We start from the raw sequence: 20,671 nt of genomic DNA, 5'->3' as shown, positions 1-20,671 counted from the left end.
GAGTTTTGAGGGTATGCCGGAAGGATAGGAAGAGAATAAAAGGGCCTGTGAGAGTATTTCGCCCTGTGAAACTGCCGGACGATCCAGGGAGAGAAGATAGGAGAGGAGGAGAGAGGAAAGGGAGAGGGGAGAGTGTCGCTGTTAAGAGTCGCCGCGGGGCTAATCGACTTTTTTTTTATTTTTTTATTTTTTCTTTCTAATCTTTTATCGGCACGCCCCGCCTTGAAATCTGTGGGCCAATCAACCGCCATCGTCCGCCCGGCTTACAAACTGATTGGCTGGCAGTGCGTGTTTACATCGTTACTTGTTACAGCCCATACTTGGTACTAACTACGGACTACTGCGTGTAATAATGATGGTATCATGGTATAGCTGTTGAAACATGTGTCTTTACAATTCTCTTCCATATATAAGAGTACACAAAACAACCCAGAGGAGCAACGCCTGAAATGCATACAATTTGCTGTCAACAACGTTTTTAGAAACCTGGGTGAAGTGTTAGCAGTTGCGACATGACATTTGGAACAACACAACCCACCTTTCTCAGTGTTTCCCTCTCCCATACTCTTGCTTCCACTGCTTCCGCTCTGAATAGCTCCGAGGATGCCATCCATATACGGGGCTCCGCTCCATTTTTGGTGGGTAAGGACGTCGACTCCCAGCTCCTTTTCACGCGACTGGACGAGCCGCACATAGGCGAGCATGCCTTCATCCTTGAAAGCGCGGGAGAGTTCGGTGGTCAGCGTGGCATTCGAGTGCAACCCGGCGAGGGAGATCAGCTGAAGGACAAATCTGCTGGGTGTTAGTCATCAGTATCATTAGAAGTTTGATGGGAGTCGTACTTGTGCTTGGCAAGATCCCAGATAAAGGATTTCAATGACGCTTCAGTGAAGCCTTGGGCCATCCAGTTGAATGACGGGCTGAGGTTGTACACAAACTTCTTGTCGGGGTGGACTTGATGGACATCGGCAGCAAGCTGGGCAGCGTTCTCGACGTTAGGGTCACCGGTCTCAACCCAGAGGAGATCAGCATAAGGAGCAAATTCTTTGGCTCTCTTGGTGGCTGCAGGGAACCCGGCTTTATAATGATAGAAGCCCTCGCGGGTACGAGGAATGTCGCTAGACCAGACGACGGGTTTATTGGTCAAGGTATTGGCGAAAGCACGGCGCTGCGTCAGAGATAAATCGGGGTTCTCGGTCACCCTGGATTTATATTTGTTGATCGCATCCTCAGATGCCCCTTCTTGTTGTAGATGGGAATAGACGGCTAGAAAACAACAGTGTCAGTCCCATGGCCAAAATGTGCGAGCCAGATAGATGGGAATAGCATAGGGGTGCATACCTTCGTCAAGCGTGACAAGCTTGTGGCCCTTGACCCATTTGCTTTCAAATGCATCGATCTCCGCTCCTGGGGCCCCATCACGTTCCATTGCTTGAAGGGTTTCGGCCAGCGATTCCCCTTCTTCGGTGACACCAAGGATAAATTCGTGGTCGCGAACATCAATGGCGCTGCTAAGCAGTTTTCCGCTCTCCGCATCGGAGCGCGCAATCACCAAGTTCTCGGAGCCCATCAAATCCCATTGGAAGCGAGCAGCTACCAGTCGGTTGACGTGCTCGCCGACTGGGACAAGGACTTTGCCGGCCAAATGGCCACACTTCTTTCCGCCATGCATTTGATCTTCAAAGTGGACAGCGGCCGCACCCTTTTCAGCAAAAAGCTTAGCAAGCTTCATCACCGAGGTGAGACCTCCATGGCCCATGTCTCCGTCGGCAATTATGGGCCGCAGGTAATCAATGTATTCTGTTTTTTGTCTCTGCTCGGGGGTAAGTTTGCGCCGGGTATCCCAGTGTTTGCGGTCGTGGAGTTGTTGGGCCTTGAATAATCGTTCCACTTGATTGGGCACGGTGTTGTAGGGATAGTCGCCAAAGTCAGGGGAGACTTCGTTGGTGCTGGTCAACAAGGACGAGCATGCCCATCCTGAAAGATACAAAACTTCCTGGTTTGGAGCCTGTTGGGTCATCTGCACGGGGTCGATGGCACCCACTTTGCCAAATGTTACTATTGAATTGTCGTGGGACTACAGGTCCAAGATGTGCTTACTCGTGTGAACTGGCTCGTCTTCAGCAGCTCGTTTATTGAGAAGATTGAAAAGCTTCCGTGCCATAATCGAGCTAGGATAGACCTGCTGGAGCGATCCGCGCTTGCTGACAACATCGGCGGCGCTGTACGGGCGTTTGATGCCTTCATATCGAGGACTCTGCCACCAGGCTTCTACATCCTTGATCTGTTTCTCGAACAAAGCATCCTCAGCAGCACCAGCTTGTTCGGCCGTCGAAAGCAAGTGGAATGAGTCGGACGAAAGGGCTGTTGATACCGGATGGTCAACTGGAGGCAGCGGTGTCGCCGACATCCGAGGATAACCGCAAGCGAAGGTTCTGCGAACGACAGTCGTTGGGCGAGACGCAAGTCGAGGGAGTCGACGCGAGACGTTTCGAATCATCATCCGTGTGTGTGTGTGAGAGTCAAATATAAAACGAGACAATGTGCGATGGTCGTGTGCTAGCAAGAAGAGACTGTTGTTAGCCAGGTTCAGATCGCGGGCAGAAAAGCGACCGCTAGTTAGCTCGGTCGCCGCCCCGCCAAGCCAGAACAGACGATCATACGTACAAATGATGACAATCAGGAGTCAATTAGCTACAGGGGCCAAGCGCAGGCTTTGCCAGATCGATATAGTTCCTAGTGGGAGAAAATCACACGGTGTTGTTGGCAAAGATAAAAAGCGAGTGGCGCAGCGAAACTCGGACCGAAGATCGCACCAGGAAGGAAGGACCTCGGCTGCGGGCTTGACCCGTTCCCCCGCGGCCAACCGGCCCCAGCGGCTGCTGCTTGCAGTCGCGGCGGCGGTCGGTCGGCCACACTCAACTTCTTTCATTATTGTTTCGTGCGAAGCTATTTATTTTTCTCGGCTCTCTGGGTATAATCTCTGCAGCTCAGCATTTGCTTTCTAGCTGTTGCCCTCGAGTCGGCGCAATCTGCTCACAGCCTCTGTCCACCCTTCAACCCCGGATTCCTATCGATATACCCCGCCGATCCACTCTCCAGATTCTATCTCTTCGCCATGTTCTCGCTGACCCCCAGAACAAGCAGCCATGCCTTGAAGCTGGCCCGCGTAAGTATACGTGGAATTGACTCTACAAACTTCCGAGGCTAATCTTTTGGGAAATCACAGTCTGTCTCTCGCCCATTGGCTGGGTTCTCTCGCACATACTCGACTGCGGAGCCCGACCTCAAGACAACCCTCAGGGAAGTCATCCCCGAGAAGCGTGAGCTTCTCAAACAAGTCAAAGCCCGTGGCGACGAGGTCATTGGCGATGTCAAGATTTCCAATGTCATTGGAGGCATGCGTGGTCTCAAGGCCATGGTCTGGGAGGGCTCGGTCCTCGATGCCGACGAGGGAATCCGTTTCCACGGCCGCACCATCAAGGACTGCCAGAAGGAGCTTCCCAAGGGAACTTCCGGCACTGAGATGCTTCCTGAAGCCATGTTCTGGCTGCTCCTGACCGGAAAGGTCCCGTCGACCTCGCAGATTCGCGCCTTTTCTCGTGAACTCGCCGAGAAGTCGTACCTCCCTCAGCACATCCTCGACCTGTTCAAGTCATTCCCCAAGGACATGCACCCAATGACTCAGCTTTCCATTGCTGTTGGTGCTCTTAACACCGAGTCAAAGTTCGCCAAAGCTTATGAACAAGGTATCAACAAGGCCGAGTACTGGGAGCCCACATTCGAGGACAGCATCTCTCTGCTCGCCAAGATTCCCCGTGTAGCTGCTCTCGTCTTCCGTCCCAATGAAATTGATGCTGTTGGATCGCAGAAGCTTGATGTCAACCAAGATTGGTCCTACAACTTTGCCGAGCTCCTCGGCAAGGGCGGCAAGCAGAACGAGGATTTCCACGACCTCCTCCGTCTGTACCTTGCTCTTCACGGCGACCACGAAGGTGGCAACGTCTCTGCCCACGCCACTCACCTCGTTGGCAGCGCTCTCAGCGATCCTTTCCTCAGCTACAGCGCCGGTCTCTTGGGTCTTGCCGGTCCCCTCCACGGTCTTGCTGCACAGGAGGTTCTTCGCTGGATCTTGGCTATGCAGGCTGAGATTGGCACTAAGTTCACCGATAAGCAGGTTGAAGACTATCTTTGGACCACACTCCGCTCCGGCCGTGTCGTTCCCGGCTACGGCCACGGTGTTCTCCGCAAGCCTGACCCTCGATTCGAAGCTTTGATGGACTTTGCTTCCACCAGAAAGGACCTCCTTGAGAACCCAGTCTTCCAGCTTGTCAAGAAGAACTCTGAGATTGCCCCTGGCGTTTTGACTGAGCACGGAAAGGTATGTTTCTTTTCAAAATTGCTATTTATCATTTCATTAACAACTCTGTAGACCAAGAACCCCCACCCCAACGTTGACGCCGCGTCTGGTGTTCTCTTCCACCACTACGGCTTCCACCAGCCTCTGTACTACACAGTCACCTTTGGTGTCAGCCGTGCCCTGGGTCCTCTGGCTCAACTCATCTGGAGCCGAGCTCTCGGATTGCCGATTGAGCGACCCAAGTCCATCAACCTGCTCGGTCTTCTCGGAAGCAAATAAAGCACAGACTATGGATATTGATAACGATGTCTTTTTATGACCAAATATCTGCGTGGCGTTTATTCTGTACAAGAAGCCTTGATGCAAAAGTTCTGATGGCTTTCTTTATTTTGTTCTTCTCTACATTTTTGCGGCTGTTTTGTGATTTAGATAGTATATTTCCAACGAGTATAGATTTTGTATCCATGTGGCGCAACACAGCACTTAGGAATTCAGCATAAAAATATGCTTCTATAAAATTTACATATTCAGACTCGGTATCTGGACAGGATGGATATGGTCATTTCTTTGTACATGTGCATAGAAATCTTATATTGACAATATAACAACCTCTTACAGATGAGCCTGCTTGGAGACAAGGATTTCCCACTCTTTGGCGCCAAAATCCTCATACTTATCTGTCCCCGGCGCCAGCCACAACATTCTATCCTCTTTACCCTCGGGCTCCTTGGTCCCTTTCAGGGCTGGATCGACGCCCTCGGCTCTCAGCGGCACTTTGTTCTGCTTATTGTTATGAATATGCGATGAAGCCCTGACCAGCCTCAGAAACACAGGTACCGCATAACGAGGGAGTTTGTCCTGGGCGTACCGCGCAAAGTCCGCCCAGTCAAAAGTCTTCTCATCAGCAACCTGAATCGCCGCACATCCAGCGCGCCCTTCGTGGTTGGGTACTAGCACGCCGTACACGTTGGCCTCGGCAACACCGGGATATCTACCCAGGGCTTCGGCGACTTCGGCTGTCGCGACATTCTCACTCTTCCACCGGAACGTGTCGCCCAACCGGTCCATAAAGTACCAGCGGCCGTCGGGCAGACGGCGCAACGCGTCGCCGGACCGGTAGTAAATGTCGCCCTTTTTGAACACGTCTTGCGCGAATTTCTTGTCTGTGGCTTTACCGTTGCGCCAGTATCCCTGAAAGGCCTCTTTGGCTGGTACGGCAACCAGGATTTCGCCTCCATCTTCGTACGCCTGGCGCTTGGCGAATCCGGTCTTGGGGTCACGCCAGATATCGCCCGTGTCGTGGTCGATGGCGACGGGGATGTAATGATTGCGAAAGGCGAGACGCAGGAGAAGACCGTGATTACCGACTGCACCGGCAGAGTAAGGCCCGTGGTTCGTGTTGATGAGGGCGAACATGCCCTCGGTGCTATTGAAGAACTCGGACACCGTCTTGATGCCAAATCGGTCGCGGAAGCGCTCCCACACATCCGGACGCAACCCATTGCCGTACATGCCAATCACCTTGTGGTCCTTGTCACTGTTTGAGGGCGGGTTGTTGAGCAGATAGCGCACTGTTTCGCCAACATAGATGAACCAGGTAGCTTCAGAATCGCGGACGTCGGTCCAGAAGTTCCTCGCGCTGAATCTCTTGCCTATGGCCACGGAGACACCGCTGACCAGCATCGTCATGGTTATGATGGCGCCGGTGCCGTGGTACAAAGGCATGCAGTTGTACCATCTGTCTCCATCTGGTCCCGGGGTGGTCGATGCACCAAAGGCCACGCGGGCGAACACGCCGAAATAGAAGCGGTGTGTCGTGAAGGCGCAGCCCTTTGGTAACCCGGTTGTACCGGAAGTGTATATCAGGGAAACAGGGAAGTTTTCAGGTACGTTCATGCGGTACTGCACATCTGGGGCGGTTTCGGGGAATGTTTGGATGGCTTTCATGGTCTCGCCTAGTGGCAAGATCTTTAGACCCAGTTCGTCTTCAATGGTCGATCGATTCTCGTCGATCCGCTGGCGGCATCCAACATCATCGTCCAAGACTATGAACTTGGCCTGGGGTACTTTCAGACAGTGGATAAGCGCTTCGCCGTTCAAGTTATAGTTGAGTGTCGCTGGGGCACACCCAATGCTCAAAAGACCCAGCCACACAAACAGAAACTCCGGGCTGTTGGTCATGTACATGGCCACTAGCTGCCCTGGTCTGACTCCAAGCGAGAGGAAATAGTGTCCCAACTGTGACGCCTTTGCGAATACTTCTCGATACGTGTACGACCGCTCGCGGGACCAAATAGCCACCATGTCCGGGTATTTGTTGGCGGTTTCTTCGAATAATAGGAAACTGCTAAGACGCCCATCACTGGCTAGTCGAGGTTAGCAATTGAACACACAGTTTAAAGAAACAAGCGCTGGGAGAGTCTACCAGCTTGGAGAGCCGCCCGTTCGCCCTTTTTGACACGATATAGGCCTAGGATATCATCCTTTAGGCGCCATTTCGCATTGGCGTAGGCTAGTGCCGTCGTACCCGCAACAGCTGCGGCGATGCTTACTATGCAAAGTCATCAGGTTATGTTGTCGTCTTCTCTCGGTCTGGACAGGAACATACCAGGATCCATGATGAACTATGCCAACTATACAATACCGTAGAAGTAGTAGTCAGTGAAGATGCAAGGTGGCTGTTGGCCAGATGTAAATCCCCCGTCAGATCCGCCGTGGGATTTCCCCGCACAGGATCCCAGGGCCAAATATAGACCTCCATGGCTTAGCCGACGGTTGTTAGAATAAAGTGAGGCCGAAGGAGCGAACTACGATGCAGTGCTGCATCGCCGGCCAATCGCAATGCTCAATGGTGTTGAACATCCTCGGCTCAAACAAGTTGGCCAATTAAAACAGTGTATATTGATATCCACACATTAGAGCACAGTGATTGGCCCGGCCGGCACGGATAGTGTGGGGGTGTCCCACAGACTTGATGTGGGGTATATATAACAGCCTCTTATTAGCTGGATTACGGGGCTTCCCAAATGAGGAAGTCGCGGTCTTTCTTGACATCATTGTTTAATTGTTGGAATAATCATGAATCATCTTGGATTATAACACACTTCTTCGTCTATAAATATTCGGTTCAGCCGTCATTAGTTTACCCTCTCGCAACCGCGCCCTCGCTGGTCGCCTCTGGCAAGACGACTGCCTCGTCTGCTTTCTTCCCTTCAAAACTCTTCATCGGATAAAACCCCCATCGTTGGAACATTTCATGGTCCTGGTCCCAGCCATTGCAATCTGTCGTCAGCATCTTCTCGCCGGTAAACACCGCGTTGGCACCGGCCATGAAACACGTCACTTGCTGCTCCTCTGACAGACTGATACGGCCGGCTGCGAGACGGACAATCGTTGCCGGTAGCACAATGCGTGCCGTCGCGACGGTGCGTAGGAGCTTGTCAAATGAGATCATTTTCCTATCGCCGAGAGGTGTACCCTTGATCGGCACGAGAGCGTTGACGGGGAATGACTCTGGGTGAGAGGGCAGCGTAGACATTGTGTACAAAAGACCAACACGGTCTGAATCAGCCTCTCCCAACCCCAGAATACCACCGGAGCAAACGTTGATCCCAGCATCACGCACGTTGCTCAGCGTCTGCAGTCGCTCGTCATAGGAGCGAGACGTGATGATACTCGGGTAGTACTCGCGCGACGTGTCCAGGTTGTGGTTGTATGCGGTCAGTCCAGCGTCTTTCAGCTCCTTGGCTTGTTCCGCGTTGATCATGCCCAGCGTCACGCAGACTTCCATTCCCATCTCCCGCACACCCGTGACCATTTCTTTGATGTTTCTCAGGCCCGACTTGCGTCCACGCATGTCCCGCCATGCCGCGCCCATGCAGAACCTCGTGCTGCCGTTCTTCTTGGCCATTCGAGCTGCCTGCAGTACGTCGTCGACAGCCGACAGCTTTGTAGCTTTGAGACCTGTGTTGTAGCGCGATGATTGCGCACAGTATGAACAGTCCTCGCTGCATCCGCCGGTTTTGATGTTCATCAGGGTGCACATTTGAATCGCGGCCGGGTCGTGAAACCGCCGGTGGACGATTGCCTGTGTGGTTGTTAGTAAAAAAGCAACACAATGCAACTGTTAGGTTAGCGATATGGCTTACAGCAGAATGTGTCAGCTGGCTCAAGGGAGCCTCGTAAATCTGCTGAATCTCCTCCCGACTCCACGTCGTTCGCGGCGTCTGGGCGGCCGTGGCATCTTTCAGAGCGGCTGGGATTTTGGGAGATGTCCAGGGAGAAACCGGGGCGCCGGTCGCTGATGAAGTCGACGCTCCCTGGACAGTCCCGTATGAGCGTCTGCAGACGATGCGAATTACAGAGCGCGACATGGTTTTGTGGTGTTGTTCAACAATTCCCCTCCGAGAACTGAAGTAAGCCTGAGTTGTCACCGGGAACTAACGAATAACCAGAAAATTGAAGAGGGGCTATTTCACAATAATAAAGTAATCTATGATTGATGGGGGAATTACCGCTAAGATTACCACTTGTATTATTGCCCTGATTATGGATTACTATTAGTAGTATTGTTATTCCGATGAGGGGGGGCAGTAAGCGTTGACCCCAACCAGGATCTTCCTGAGCGTTTCTATTGCGGCGCCCGTCATTGGGCCCGGCATCATCGTATTAATAAGTTAACAGCCAAGCCACCCGACATGATCCTCTCAGACGATTAAATTAACTCACGCAAGAAAAAAACAAAAGCTCCACCGAGTCGCGTCCGAAGTCGCTGCTGGGCTTGATGTTTATGTTGACCGGGAAATAAAGAGGGTCTCCGAGAGAAAAAGCCCAATCACGCTTCTGGGCGTGCCCTAACTGTCGCCCGGTTACAGAGGGCTATTGGTGGGTCTCTGCCAATGTTGAGATAGCCAGACGATCTTATTACAGTTGTGTTTCTTTTGGAGGCTTCTTGCAGGGTACTCGGGAATCTTAGGGAGGAGGTAGCCGTCATGCATTTCACTCACAGGATAATAAAGCCTACTAAAACTACTACTCATCCTAGTCAAACTAGCTAATCCGGTTCACATCATTGGTCTCCATCAATGTCCATATTGGCGCGTCGACACAGCAGTTTCAAGTGGTTCCCATCCTCAAGCAAAGCCCGATCATGGCAGGGCATGTGCTTGTCTCCCTCGCGGAGGGGAAGCGCCTTCACCCAGCTGTCTATGATATCCTCTGCCACACGCCGGATTTCCTGCTTCAAATCTAGCTTGTCCTCCCATATCTCATAGTTGCAACGAACACGAGCAATCGCATAAAATGCCAGCATCACCACTGGCGGCGCAATGTCGACAAAGGGCGCAACCTCGGCTCGATTTCCGTAAAACTTGGAGAACCTATCACGAGCAATCCTGTCCGTGGGGATAAACCGTAGCGATGTCGCGTCTTGGTAGAACGATCGGCCTCGTATGCTAAAGTAATGGGCTGAGTAAGTGCCTCCAATTAGCTTTTCAGCGTAGCTCAATCGCTTTTGAAGAATGGTCAAGTCCCTGCCATCGGAGAACAGCGAGTTCTTGTGTTTTTTCCCCATGGTTTCGACGACAAGAACCCGTTGGCCTAGTTCATGAAGGGCTTGTTCTTGCGATTCGATTCTTGTGGACAATTCCGTGGTTTTTTCCACGCTGTCTTCGTATGGCATATATAGAGTACTTCTGCCGCTGCTGCTCCAAGCCGAAGAATGAGGACGTGAAACTTTATCCTCGAGGTCTAGCACTCGCAGTCTCATTCTGTCGCACTCGGGTTTCACCTTTTCAAGCAATTCAAGCACGGATTGGAGACTGGACAGGCAGTTTTGGATCTTGCCAATTTCTTCGCTTTGCGAACCAATAGACAGGTTGTGATTGCTGATTACTTGAAACTGACTCTCGACAGTCTTGGACAGTTTGAGGATCTGCTTCTGCATGTCGGTATTTCCTTGATTCGTTTCCAAATCACGACTTTGCTGTTTCCGCTGATTCAAAGCCTTGGACAGCGCAGAGAATTGATGCTGCAGCAAAATCTGCTGCTTTGAGATTGAAGGTAGATCAGAATCTTGGTCAAGTTTCTCTATCACGTCGACCTTTTTCTGTTCAAGGTCGAGGTAGTAGTGTTTGATAGAAGTCACCTGGTCGCGAGTTTCTGACGGCGGTACAAGGGCTTCATACAAACACCCAATTCCAGACAGCACCGAGCTCATAATCATTTCCAGTCCGTGGATTTGACTCTTAGCGGCGAGCATGTCTGTGCCCTGTTTATGCTCGAGCTCGAGCGTCTGTGCTGTGACGTCCTCCTTGACAGCAGCGATAATCCTGTCCTTGACCGTCTGAGAATCACGAATTGCAACGTGAGCCTTTCTGGTCAGTCTGGGTGAAACCTCGCCACTATTCTCCCCTTGTTTCTGATGATGCTTTGCTTCTTGCTGTTCAGCCCCGAGAGCAGACACCTCCCGCTTCAATTCTTCCATTTCGGCACGCAATCCATCTTCCTTCTCAGCTGCAGCTGTGGCAGAAGCAGAAATGCGTCGCACCTCTTGTCGAAGATTGTTAATCTCGGTGTTCTGCAGACGAGTCAGCTGAATCAAGTCATTGATCATGGCATCCTGGCGCTCGATGTCGCGGGCAACTTCGAGGCCATTGCTGCTAGTATCAGTGGGTTTGTCGACGTCATCGACACGGTCTTCGTAAGGCTTTATTTTCATGATGAAACTGAGAATGTATTGGCGTAGTGAGGATGGGTTGCTATTTATGTAGCCATGTGGGATGTGATGTTTCGAGAGCGTTGAGACTTTTTTTAAAGGGGTGGTAACATAGGCGGTTATCAACAACAAAGAATCCTCCACTGGCGGTGTTGGCGGTACTGAAACAGTCTTACCCTCAGTCTGCCCACGCCGGAGTAAGAGTCATTGTCATGACAACTACATGGAACTTCAAATGTAGCAAGATTGATTCAGTTTTTATTTCAACTTTTATGTTAGTTCGTATATACATTCATTCATTTATGTTCATGGCCGGCCGTGGTATCCGAGCATTTTGAGTTTCCTCATAGCAAAGCATCTCTCAACAAAGCCTCGACTCTTCTAATTTCTTGTGGCTTTGACGTCATACTTGCCATTAAATAGAGCACATTCCCAAGTACTCGAGAGTGCACGTTGAAAGCAGGCCGGTCGCTATCAACCTCGCCCAGCGCGAGGCTCTGTTGCAGTCCTTTTGCTGCTGTAGACGTATATCCTGCGACTTATTAATATCAAACCCTACAGGGGGGTCTTCAGAGAATCTTCCACAAACTTACCTCCCTGTCCAGCTTGATCACGCAGCGTGACGCTAAATACGCTTCCGATAGCAAACACGCTCTCGACGGACTCTGCCCGACTCAGGTCGTTCAAAAGGCCGGCGGACCAATAACTCCATATATTCTTTTGTTGCTCCCCGCCAGATGCCGGTTCCCAAGCAGCTCTGAACCCAGCCCAGTGCCCTCGTTGCTCCATATCGATCATCTCCTTGACCGACGTCACGGCGACTTGGCAGCCCACCGCATGCGCGGTGTAGCTGTGGCCATGTAGAAGAGCGTCGCTCTTTTCGGGGCTGGAAAAGGAGTCGAATATATCATTGCTGGCCAGAGTCACGGCCAGCGGGATGAGGCCACCGGTGAGCAGTTTAGCATGCACGGAAATATCGGCATCGACGCCCAGGAAAGAAGCAGCTGTGCGCCGGCCGAGACGGTACAGCCCGGTGAACACTTCATCAAAGACAATGGGTAGTCCAGACCAGCCGGTGCTGTCTTTGGGCGGCGGGCCAGAGCCAAAGAGACGCGGGTTCGAGCGGACAACGCTGGCCAGGCTGTATTGGAATAAGGGGTCTCTGTTGATAGTTGGTTAATATCTTGCCATGGTTTATCAGTCAGAGATAAACTTACGCAAAAAGCATCCCTCCAGCGCCCAATAACACAGGCTCCATAATCAACGCGCCAAATTTAACCCCTCGGTTATAAACCAAGTCTTCCAAGGTCTCCTTGATATAATAACTATATCTTTGTCCCGCTGGTGACTGGGCTCTGCTTTCCAAATCGAAGATATCGTCCAAGGACTCGAAAATCTCGCCGTCACCCAGCTCCTCTCTCAGTTCTTCGGGCACAGTAACCTGCCAAGAGCCGTTTCTCATTCCCACTGTGGGGAAATCAAACCAGTGTCCTCTCCCTCGATACCACTCAACTTTTTGGTTAAACGTGGACGGTTCCGAGCAGTCCATCACACCAATCGTATCTCCATGATAACTTCCCTTGAGTCCTAGAATTTTCACTTCATTCTGGGACAACTGCCAGCCATGCCGGACACAAGCAGCCCTGAGAGCCATCTTGACCGCAACCTCCATTCCAGTACTTCCATTATCCGTATAAAACACCTTGCTCAGCCGTTTATTTCCGAGGCTGTCTATGAGAAGCTCGGCGAGGTTTAGCGCTGGCTCGTGAACAGCTCCTGCAAACATGACATGACCGTACTTCCCAGCAGCATGTGCTGCTGTGAGAGCAAGCTCCGGGTTACCGTGGCCCAGTCCCTGAGTCCACCACGAAGCGGACCCGTCAAATGTCGGCTTTAGTACCGATGTTGCACTATTTGTGTCAAGAGTCTGAAAGAAATCGCCGTATGCAGACTCTATAACGGTTATATCCTTGGGCTCCATCCCCTGGTGTTGAGTGAATGGGTACCAGATAGCACCATGTGCTCGTGTAGCCATAGATTCCAGGGCCCCGATATGATCTCGAGATTTTTGCTCCATTTCGTCTAGCAGTGACCCAATATCGGACTGCGCGCTGGCCTTCTGGTAGTAGTTACTCATGGCCTCGTGATCCCGAGCCTGAATGTCCGCTGCCGTTTTACCTTCTGGCCGTGACGGCGGCTTCGGAAGTGCCAATAACGGGACAGCCTTTTTGGCAAAATAAGATTGAAGATATTCATGATTCTGATAATACTCATCTTCAAACAGCAAAACCGATTGAACATCATATCCTCGCAGAAGAAGCGATTCATATGCCGAAATCGAAGATGAGATTCCGCCTAGTCGCGAGTCTGCGACCAGGACGACAGGCAGCCTCAGCGGGCGATAGAGGTCGACCTGGCTGTTTGCATTGGGGCCGGGCGAGTGCACGCCTCCAGCTGTCTCGACAAGGGCATTTTTCACCCCGTTTGAAGACCAGGCGGAGAGCGTGCTGTGGATTGAAGAAAGAATGTCCGCGTCCGCGGGAATCTGGCGAATATTGGTCAGTCTGGTGATTGACTCTACTTGGGAAGTAGCTACTTACAGCCTTGGACTTGGCAGCAATGTGTGGGCTGACAGGCTCGTCGAATTGATACAGGCATTTGGTCAATATATTCTTGCTGCCCGCCGCGAAACGTAGCACATGTCTAGACGCAACATCAGAACCGGTCTAAAGTAATAAAACTTGCTCGGTAGGAAATTCGCCTTACCTATCGTCTGCTTCATCCAATTCTCCTGTGGAAACAGGCTTCAGGAATCCTACCTGGCCTCTCTCCGCCAGAGCCTTGCAGAGCAGCGTCGACACGACTGTCTTGCCGACGTTGGTGTTGGCGCCGTACACCTGGCGAGCGCGCAGTGAACGCCATAGGGCAGCCCCAATGGGAGCCATGGTAAAATACTGTCCAGCTTCTCTCCGAAAGTATCGCAACGTGCAACACACAGCGCTGACATGAAGGAATTGGTGATTGCTTCAAGCGGAGCTGTTGAGGGCAAGTCCTAAGGAGTAGTGTTGAGAGTGGGGGATGGGCGGTGCTGATTGGCCGCGATTAATTACGGTAATACAGCTCTTGTCCCTGTTTTTTATGATTGGTTTTTTTTTTTTCTTATCATTACTATAATCAAAGACTAACTTGTTTAATACTCATGCTTAATATCGCTATTATTACTATTGCTATTATTCCTTAGAGGCGACGGGTTACATCACGTCACTGGCACCGTTGAGTAATGCCATTAAATAAAGACCGAGATCCCGACGGCCGAACGCGCTCCGGTCTTGACCGCAGAGCCCAAAGAGAATGTTGATGAGAGTGGGCTTTCGCATCTCGCAAGTGTTCCAACTGTTCCTCCTCTTGTGGGCTACAGCCGAGGCCGAGGATAGCCAGCAGCCATTATCTGCTGGGCGGCCTAAGCCCCTCTTGCTTCGACATCGGGATCCTTGCTGGCGGCAATCAAATGGGGATCGGCGTGCATTGCTCTTACGTGTGCCCATTGCCTTTCATCCCCAGAAAAAGCAAGTGACTGACAAAAGCAAAGTCGTAAATTCAAGCTCCGGCGCTCAGGTGGAACCGTTGGGGACGCAACCCCTGCTCGGTCTAGGCAATAGGCTACCCCGATTGGAAGCTCTGTGACAGATAGCTAGGGGATCATCAACCATAATAAGAACCATAATAATAATAGCCTGTTTCCAGTCTCCACGCCATGGAACCTCTCAATTAGTTCGCGGAGAAGAGTCGAGTTACAATGGTCGCTTTGCTAGAGTCCTTCCAGCAAGCACTAGACCAGAGAGAAGCAAAATTGGCACGTCGAAGACTGACCATTCTGTCGCCTGGTGCTGCTGACTTTTCGTCGAATGATTTTTTGTCTCTTTCAACTTCGTCGCTATTGAAGTCAAGATACCTGCGAAAACTAGACGCCTGTTTTTCGTCGCGCAAAGCCGTCGGTCTGGGAAGTGGTGGTTCTCGCTTGCTGGATGGCAATTCTTCGTTCACAGAAGAACTGGAACAATTCATCGCCTCGTTTCACGACGCCCCGGACGGGTTGCTATTCAATTCGGGCTTCGATGCCAATGTCGGGGTTTTCTCATGTATCCCGCAACCAGGGGATGCCATTGTACACGACGAGCTGATCCATGCAAGCGTGCGCGAGGGTATGCGCCTTTCTCGTGCCAAAACGAAACTGCAATTCAAACACAACTCGATCAATGACCTGAACAGAGTTCTCCAACGTCTAGTCAAGGAAGATCCATCAATCTCCGAGGGTAACCGTAATGTATTCATTGCCGTCGAGTCACTCTACAGCATGGACGGAGACGTGGCTCCTTTGAAGGAAATCATCCAGACGATGCACAAGCTCTTTGCCCACGGAAATGCATATCTAATCGTCGACGAAGCCCACGCGACCGGGGTATTCGGACCCAATGGGGCTGGTGTTGTCCAGGATCTGGGTGTTCAGAAAGACGTCTTTCTGCGAACACATACCTTTGGGAAAGCATTAGCCAGTCAGGGCGGTATGTAATATGCCACATATCCATGGTTCGATACTGACGCGCCCCATGTTCGAGTAGCCATTGTTTTGTGCACGACACTGACGCGAGAGTATCTGATCAACTATGCACGCACTCTGATATACACCACCGCCATGGCGAGTCCAACGCTAGTCGCGATCCGCGTTGCCTATGAGCTGATGCAGCAAGGCAAGACGCAGCCAGTACGAGCCCAGCCCAAACCCGCAAGCTTGGTTTTCGTGTGTTGCTGACGTGAAGGTGCCATAGTTTCAACAGAACCTGCAATCCAACATCTCATATCTGCGGGCATGCTGCGATGCTATCGATGGCATCGATCGATCCATTGTTCGCATCGACCATCATGACCGGTCGCCGATATTCTCCATCCGCACAAAATACCCACGAGAACTGGCTCGGTATTGCCAGCAGCGCGGTCTCATAGTACGGGCGATAATGGCGCCAACAGTTCCTCTGGGAAAGGAGCGAGTGCGCGTTTGTTTGCACGCGGGCAACACCAGGCACGAGATAGACCAGCTGGTGGGCGCGATCAAGAAATGGGCGGAGGACTTGAAGATGGGGAGTCCGAAGCTATGATAAAAGTGTTAATTTGTTAATGTCAATAGAAGTGTCTGTCTTTCATATCGCTGTAGTTGTGAGAATGGAAGATGAGATGAGACGAGAGATCTCGACTGCAGCAGGCGCAGCTAAACTGCAAGCGGCAAGCACGCCCCAAGCTCCTTCCCCAAAAATGAGTCTCGGCGTCATCGCATTTCGCTTCGGAAAAAGCTTCAAAAAGCACCAATTATTATTGAATATTGATCGTGATGGCCAATAATAATAATGTCGCCAAGCACTCGGTCTTTATACGGAGTTTTACGGTGGGGTTGATCGGCGTGAGTGGTTCGCGTATTAGTTATTTAAGGCTGGACGGCCCAATCTAGCTGAATCTACGCATCCCAAAATCATCAAATCGCCAAATCGTCGCAACCGCTCGCTTCGTCGCGCTCGTCGTGCTCGTCCAAGATGGAGGAAAAGTCCAAGTTCAACACGCGCTATCTCATACGCCAGCCCCTTGCGCTCCAATGGTTCGATAATGGGAAGCTCTGCAAGCGCAGTGAGGAAGAGCGCCAGGCCAGTAAGCTTTTTCGAACAGACCAGCCACAAGACGAATGAATACTGAACATTTCGTTGCAACAAACAGGCCGTTTCGAGCTTTTCCTCGATCTTCTCTATGTCGCTATTCTGGCCAATTTTGCTGAAACCCTGGCTGAAGATGTCACCGGGGTGAAGCTTGTCAAATACATTGTATGCGTTTGTGTCAGCAAAAAAAGAGGGCAATGCTAACGCTCCCTCTTGCAGTTGATTCTGTCCCCATCATGGCACGTCTGGAGCGATCTCCGCGAACTGATGAACAGCTTCTACAACGATGACCTCCTCCAGCGCATTCTCATTCTCTGGGTTATGGCCACCCTGGTCGTCTACGGCAACAATGCGCCTCTGGTCGACGAAGACATCTCGGCAATGCGCTCAGCGGTGGGCGCATATATCGTGGCGCGCATGTCTGCCACTCTTGCGCATCTTTTCTACTCTTTTAGCAGTTACCATCACCGTGCACAACAGCGTCTGTGGTTCTGCACCTCCGTCGTCGGCCTGTGTCTCTACATTCCTCTGTTCGTCGAGAGCCTCTCCCTTCGCAAAAAGATTGCCGTCGCCGCTGTCGCCATAATCTTTGAAGAGGTTGCATGGCTCTTCTGCTACTCGCCCACCGCCAAACGAATGCTCGGCGCCCGCTACACCACAGCAGTCGATATCTCGCACGAAATCGACCGATTCGCGGCATTTTATATCATTGCGCTCGGCGAGTTCCTATATACCATCGTCGTCGGCTCCCCCGCGGCAACCGGGTTCAATCTCTCCCTACTCCGCGCTGTATGGACGCTGATCATCGCTTTTTGTCTGAACTGGATGTATCTCCACAACGACTGCTCTGTGGAATCCACACACCCGCTGAGACACAGTATCCCCACAGCCATTGCCTGGGCGCCGCTCCACCTCCCACTCATCGCCAGTTTGCTAGCTGGAGGGCACGTTGCCGCCGCGAGCGCCAAAGTCACCACGTCCGGGGAAGCCTCGGCAGAGGGCGGCGGTGGCGAAGGAGAAGAAAGTTTCAGCGATGGCCAGCGCTGGCTCCTCTGCGCCAGTCTGGGGGTTGGCATGTTCTGTCTCTATGCGATCGCCCTGTTACACGCCTCAAAGGATACCGGCTGTATACTGATGCTGCCCAAGCCGCTGCGTCTGATGATGCGTCCCATTGTAGGACTCATTCTCGTGCTGCTGCCGCTAGCACACAAACTCAACTTGACCGAAACCCTGTCGATTGTCATGGCGCTTGTCGTGTTTTGCGTCATCTGGGAGAATGTCACCAGTCTGCAACGTGGTGCCAAGATTTGGGAGTCGTGGACCGATACCAGCTATCCTGAGGGCGGGAATAAGGGCTACTGGGTGTCCAACGCCAATTCCAATGCGCCTCCTGGCGGCCAGGCTACAGATGAATTCGTGGAACCAGGCAAGGAGGAGCCGGTTTTGGGGAATAGCAGCGCCAGTGCATAAAACATTGAAGCATTGGACAGATATGAACATAACTAGCTTTTGACATATAAGAGGCTTGGAAATCACTAGTATTCATGCTAACATGTTATAATTCTGACGACACACCATGACGAATTATTAATAATCAATAATAACAATCAATCATACATTTATTTATTTTATCTCTTTTTTTTTTTGGTAAAAAAATACAAATAAGACTAGTATGGAGCAACAATCTTGTCGGTCACGTACAAGTCGACGTACTTGTCGACATCGGTATTCTCGAGTTCCTTCTGGTTCCAGCCCAGGTCGAGCAGGTGCTTGACGCGAGCAGCGTCAAAGTGGCCCTCGATGTGGCGCTTGTACTTGGCCAGGATCTCAGGCTTGGCTTCCTCGCGACGGAACTTGTGGCCCAGAGGAGCCTCGACGACGACTTCGTCGAGAACAGTGCCGTCGTTCAGAGTCACGGTCAGAGCGTTGGGGATGGTGCGCTTGCTTGGGTCGTGGTAGTCTGTGGTGAACTGAGGGTCTTCGACGCACTTGATGCGCTGGCGCAGAGTCTCCAGGAGTTCGGATGTAGCAGCTTCGCCGCCATCGGCGTAGTCTTGGGCGGTCAAGCGGTTGAAGACAAGCATGGTAGCAACCATGTACTAAATAAAAGTGTCAGCAATTATGTCTCTGAAAAGGTGAGGTTTCGGGATTGTACCTGAACGCAGTGGTCACGGTCAGCAAAGTTGTCCATGGCCTTGAACTGCTTGTCGATGATGCGAATGCAAGCTTCGTGGGTGCGGTTGGTAATCTCCTTGATGTCCTTGGCGGATTTGCCCATCTCAGCAAGCTTCTTGTTGACGATTTGAGCGCACTCAATGGCAGTCTGGGAGTGGAACTCGGCTAGAATAAGGTTAGTGAGATTTAATGACGCAAAAGCCGGTGGGTTTGCTTACCAGGATATGAAACCTTGAAGAGAACGTTCTCCATGACGTAGCTGCCGTACGGCCGCTGGAATTTAAATTTGTTGCCCTTGAAGAGGTTGTCGTAGAAACCCCAGCCAGGAGCGTTCAAGACAGTCGGGACACCGCCCTCGCCCTTGAGAACCTTCAAGACAAGGTTGACGGCGCGCTGGCAGGCATCACCGGCAGCCCACGATTTTCTTGACATGGTGTTGGGGGAGTGACGGTATGTGCGCAAGCTCTGGCCGTCAACCCAGGCCTGAGTGATGGCATCGGCGGTCTTCTTCTCGTCCAGACCCAAAAGCTTAGAAGTCACAGCAGCAGTGGCAACCTTGACAAGCACAACGTGGTCCAGGCCGACCTTGTTGAACGAGTTTTCCAGAGCCAAAACACCCTGGATTTCGTGGGCCTTGATCATGGCCTCGAGGACATCACGGATTTTCAGGACCTTGCCCTCGCCGAGGTTTCCACCAGCACGGTTGGTGCGGGAGATCCAGTCTGCCACCGCCAGAATACCACCCAGGTTGTCCGAGGGGTGGCCCCATTCGGCCGCAAGCCAGCAGTCGTTGTAGTCGAGCCATCGAATAATGGCACCAATGTTGAAAGCGCCATTCACAGGGTCCAGCTGGTACGGGGTACCGGGGACCTTGGTTCCGTTGGGGACCACGGTGCCCTCGACGACAGGGCCGAGCAGTTTTGTGCACTCTTTGAATCTAAGAGCCTCCAACCCACAGCCGAGGGTGTCGAGGAAGACAAGACGAGCGGTGTCAAACTTGACGTATAATTAGTACACCAATCTCTAGTCTAATAAAGAGACACTCACAGCAAGGTCCGACTCAATCTTGTAGTTGTGGATGAAATCGGCCATGTCCTTGATCTCGGGATCGTACTCGCGCTCCACCACGGGAGCAGCCTGCAGAGGCGACATTGTTGAGAATCTGGAGAGCTGGCGAAGATGAGCTGGAGTGCGAGAAGCAGGACGCAGCGAGGAATTGCTAGTCGCAAGCAGAGGAGAGCGCGGGGTTTGTTGGATGCGGGAGGAAGAAACGAGTGCAGTGCGGGGAGCCCGATGGCCGCCGAACCGTCGTAGTGCAGCAGAGCCCGCCGACATGACAGCTCAAGTGCGATAAGGGGAGGGTCAATTGAGGCGAATGGAGAGACCGTTCGCTTGTTTCACGGGGCACAGGGGTGTTTTTGAAAAGACAGAAAAAGCACACTCACGAGGCGGTGGAGCGTAGATTTACTTCCAGGGAGAGAAGGAAAGAGGTCAGTTTGACGACAGTTTGGCCCGGCCGAGGTCTGCCGCGGGCAGCCGAAACTTACCGTGACACACCGCGGAGCTGGAGAGCTATGCTCGGGGAGCTACACAAGATGCCGGGAATTGGGCAAGGAGACGTGGATTTTTTTCGGTTTTCTATAAATACTAAAAGTAAATGTGCAATATTGCCAAATTCTCCGCCGCATTCAATGTTTCTCGCTCAATTGAGTGTGTTCGTTG

At 51.9% G+C, this 20,671-nt stretch overlaps 8 protein-coding genes across 8 annotated transcripts; 3 read left to right on the top strand and 5 right to left on the bottom strand.

The window, feature by feature from the left end:
• Nucleotides 1–478: 478 nt before the first annotated feature.
• On the bottom strand, nt 479–2,410 carry TRUGW13939_04276 (uncharacterized protein; the record flags this gene model as incomplete). The annotated part of the gene is made up of 5 exons (XM_035487453.1): nt 479–486; nt 539–792; nt 843–1,266; nt 1,342–2,043; nt 2,101–2,410. 5 exons carry the CDS (start codon nt 2,408–2,410, stop codon nt 479–481), a joined length of 1,698 nt encoding a protein of 565 aa, XP_035343346.1.
• A 708-nt stretch (nt 2,411–3,118) lies between these two features.
• TRUGW13939_04275 (uncharacterized protein) lies at nt 3,119–4,639 on the top strand (the record flags this gene model as incomplete). Its single annotated transcript, XM_035487452.1, has 3 exons — nt 3,119–3,169; nt 3,230–4,381; nt 4,433–4,639. 3 exons carry the CDS (start codon nt 3,119–3,121, stop codon nt 4,637–4,639), a joined length of 1,410 nt encoding a protein of 469 aa, XP_035343345.1.
• A 333-nt stretch (nt 4,640–4,972) lies between these two features.
• Nucleotides 4,973–6,978, bottom strand: TRUGW13939_04274 (uncharacterized protein; the record flags this gene model as incomplete). The annotated part of the gene is made up of 3 exons (XM_035487451.1): nt 4,973–6,726; nt 6,786–6,911; nt 6,969–6,978. The coding sequence occupies 3 exons, from the start codon at nt 6,976–6,978 to the stop codon at nt 4,973–4,975; spliced, it is 1,890 nt and encodes a 629-aa protein (XP_035343344.1).
• Nucleotides 6,979–7,502: 524 nt separating this feature from the next.
• TRUGW13939_04273 (uncharacterized protein) lies at nt 7,503–8,733 on the bottom strand (the record flags this gene model as incomplete). The annotated part of the gene is made up of 2 exons (XM_035487450.1): nt 7,503–8,447; nt 8,509–8,733. 2 exons carry the CDS (start codon nt 8,731–8,733, stop codon nt 7,503–7,505), a joined length of 1,170 nt encoding a protein of 389 aa, XP_035343343.1.
• Nucleotides 8,734–9,428: 695 nt separating this feature from the next.
• On the bottom strand, nt 9,429–14,020 carry TRUGW13939_04272 (uncharacterized protein; the record flags this gene model as incomplete). The annotated part of the gene is made up of 6 exons (XM_035487449.1): nt 9,429–11,258; nt 11,516–11,607; nt 11,669–12,237; nt 12,293–13,620; nt 13,676–13,778; nt 13,842–14,020. 6 exons carry the CDS (start codon nt 14,018–14,020, stop codon nt 9,429–9,431), a joined length of 4,101 nt encoding a protein of 1,366 aa, XP_035343342.1.
• An 851-nt stretch (nt 14,021–14,871) lies between these two features.
• Nucleotides 14,872–16,228, top strand: TRUGW13939_04271 (uncharacterized protein; the record flags this gene model as incomplete). Its single annotated transcript, XM_035487448.1, has 3 exons — nt 14,872–15,637; nt 15,695–15,837; nt 15,902–16,228. The coding sequence occupies 3 exons, from the start codon at nt 14,872–14,874 to the stop codon at nt 16,226–16,228; spliced, it is 1,236 nt and encodes a 411-aa protein (XP_035343341.1).
• A 429-nt stretch (nt 16,229–16,657) lies between these two features.
• Nucleotides 16,658–18,244, top strand: TRUGW13939_04270 (uncharacterized protein; the record flags this gene model as incomplete). Its single annotated transcript, XM_035487447.1, has 3 exons — nt 16,658–16,769; nt 16,836–16,939; nt 16,994–18,244. 3 exons carry the CDS (start codon nt 16,658–16,660, stop codon nt 18,242–18,244), a joined length of 1,467 nt encoding a protein of 488 aa, XP_035343340.1.
• Nucleotides 18,245–18,441: 197 nt separating this feature from the next.
• Nucleotides 18,442–20,284, bottom strand: TRUGW13939_04269 (uncharacterized protein; the record flags this gene model as incomplete). Its single annotated transcript, XM_035487446.1, has 4 exons — nt 18,442–18,873; nt 18,930–19,114; nt 19,168–19,945; nt 19,997–20,284. The coding sequence occupies 4 exons, from the start codon at nt 20,282–20,284 to the stop codon at nt 18,442–18,444; spliced, it is 1,683 nt and encodes a 560-aa protein (XP_035343339.1).
• Between the last annotated feature and the right edge of the window lie 387 nt (nt 20,285–20,671).

Source organism: Talaromyces rugulosus, chromosome II, assembly GCF_013368755.1.
Source record: "Talaromyces rugulosus chromosome II, complete sequence".
In the NCBI taxonomy this organism is placed as follows: Eukaryota; Fungi; Ascomycota; class Eurotiomycetes; order Eurotiales; family Trichocomaceae; genus Talaromyces; species Talaromyces rugulosus.
This window is presented reverse-complemented; position numbering and strand designations above follow the sequence as displayed.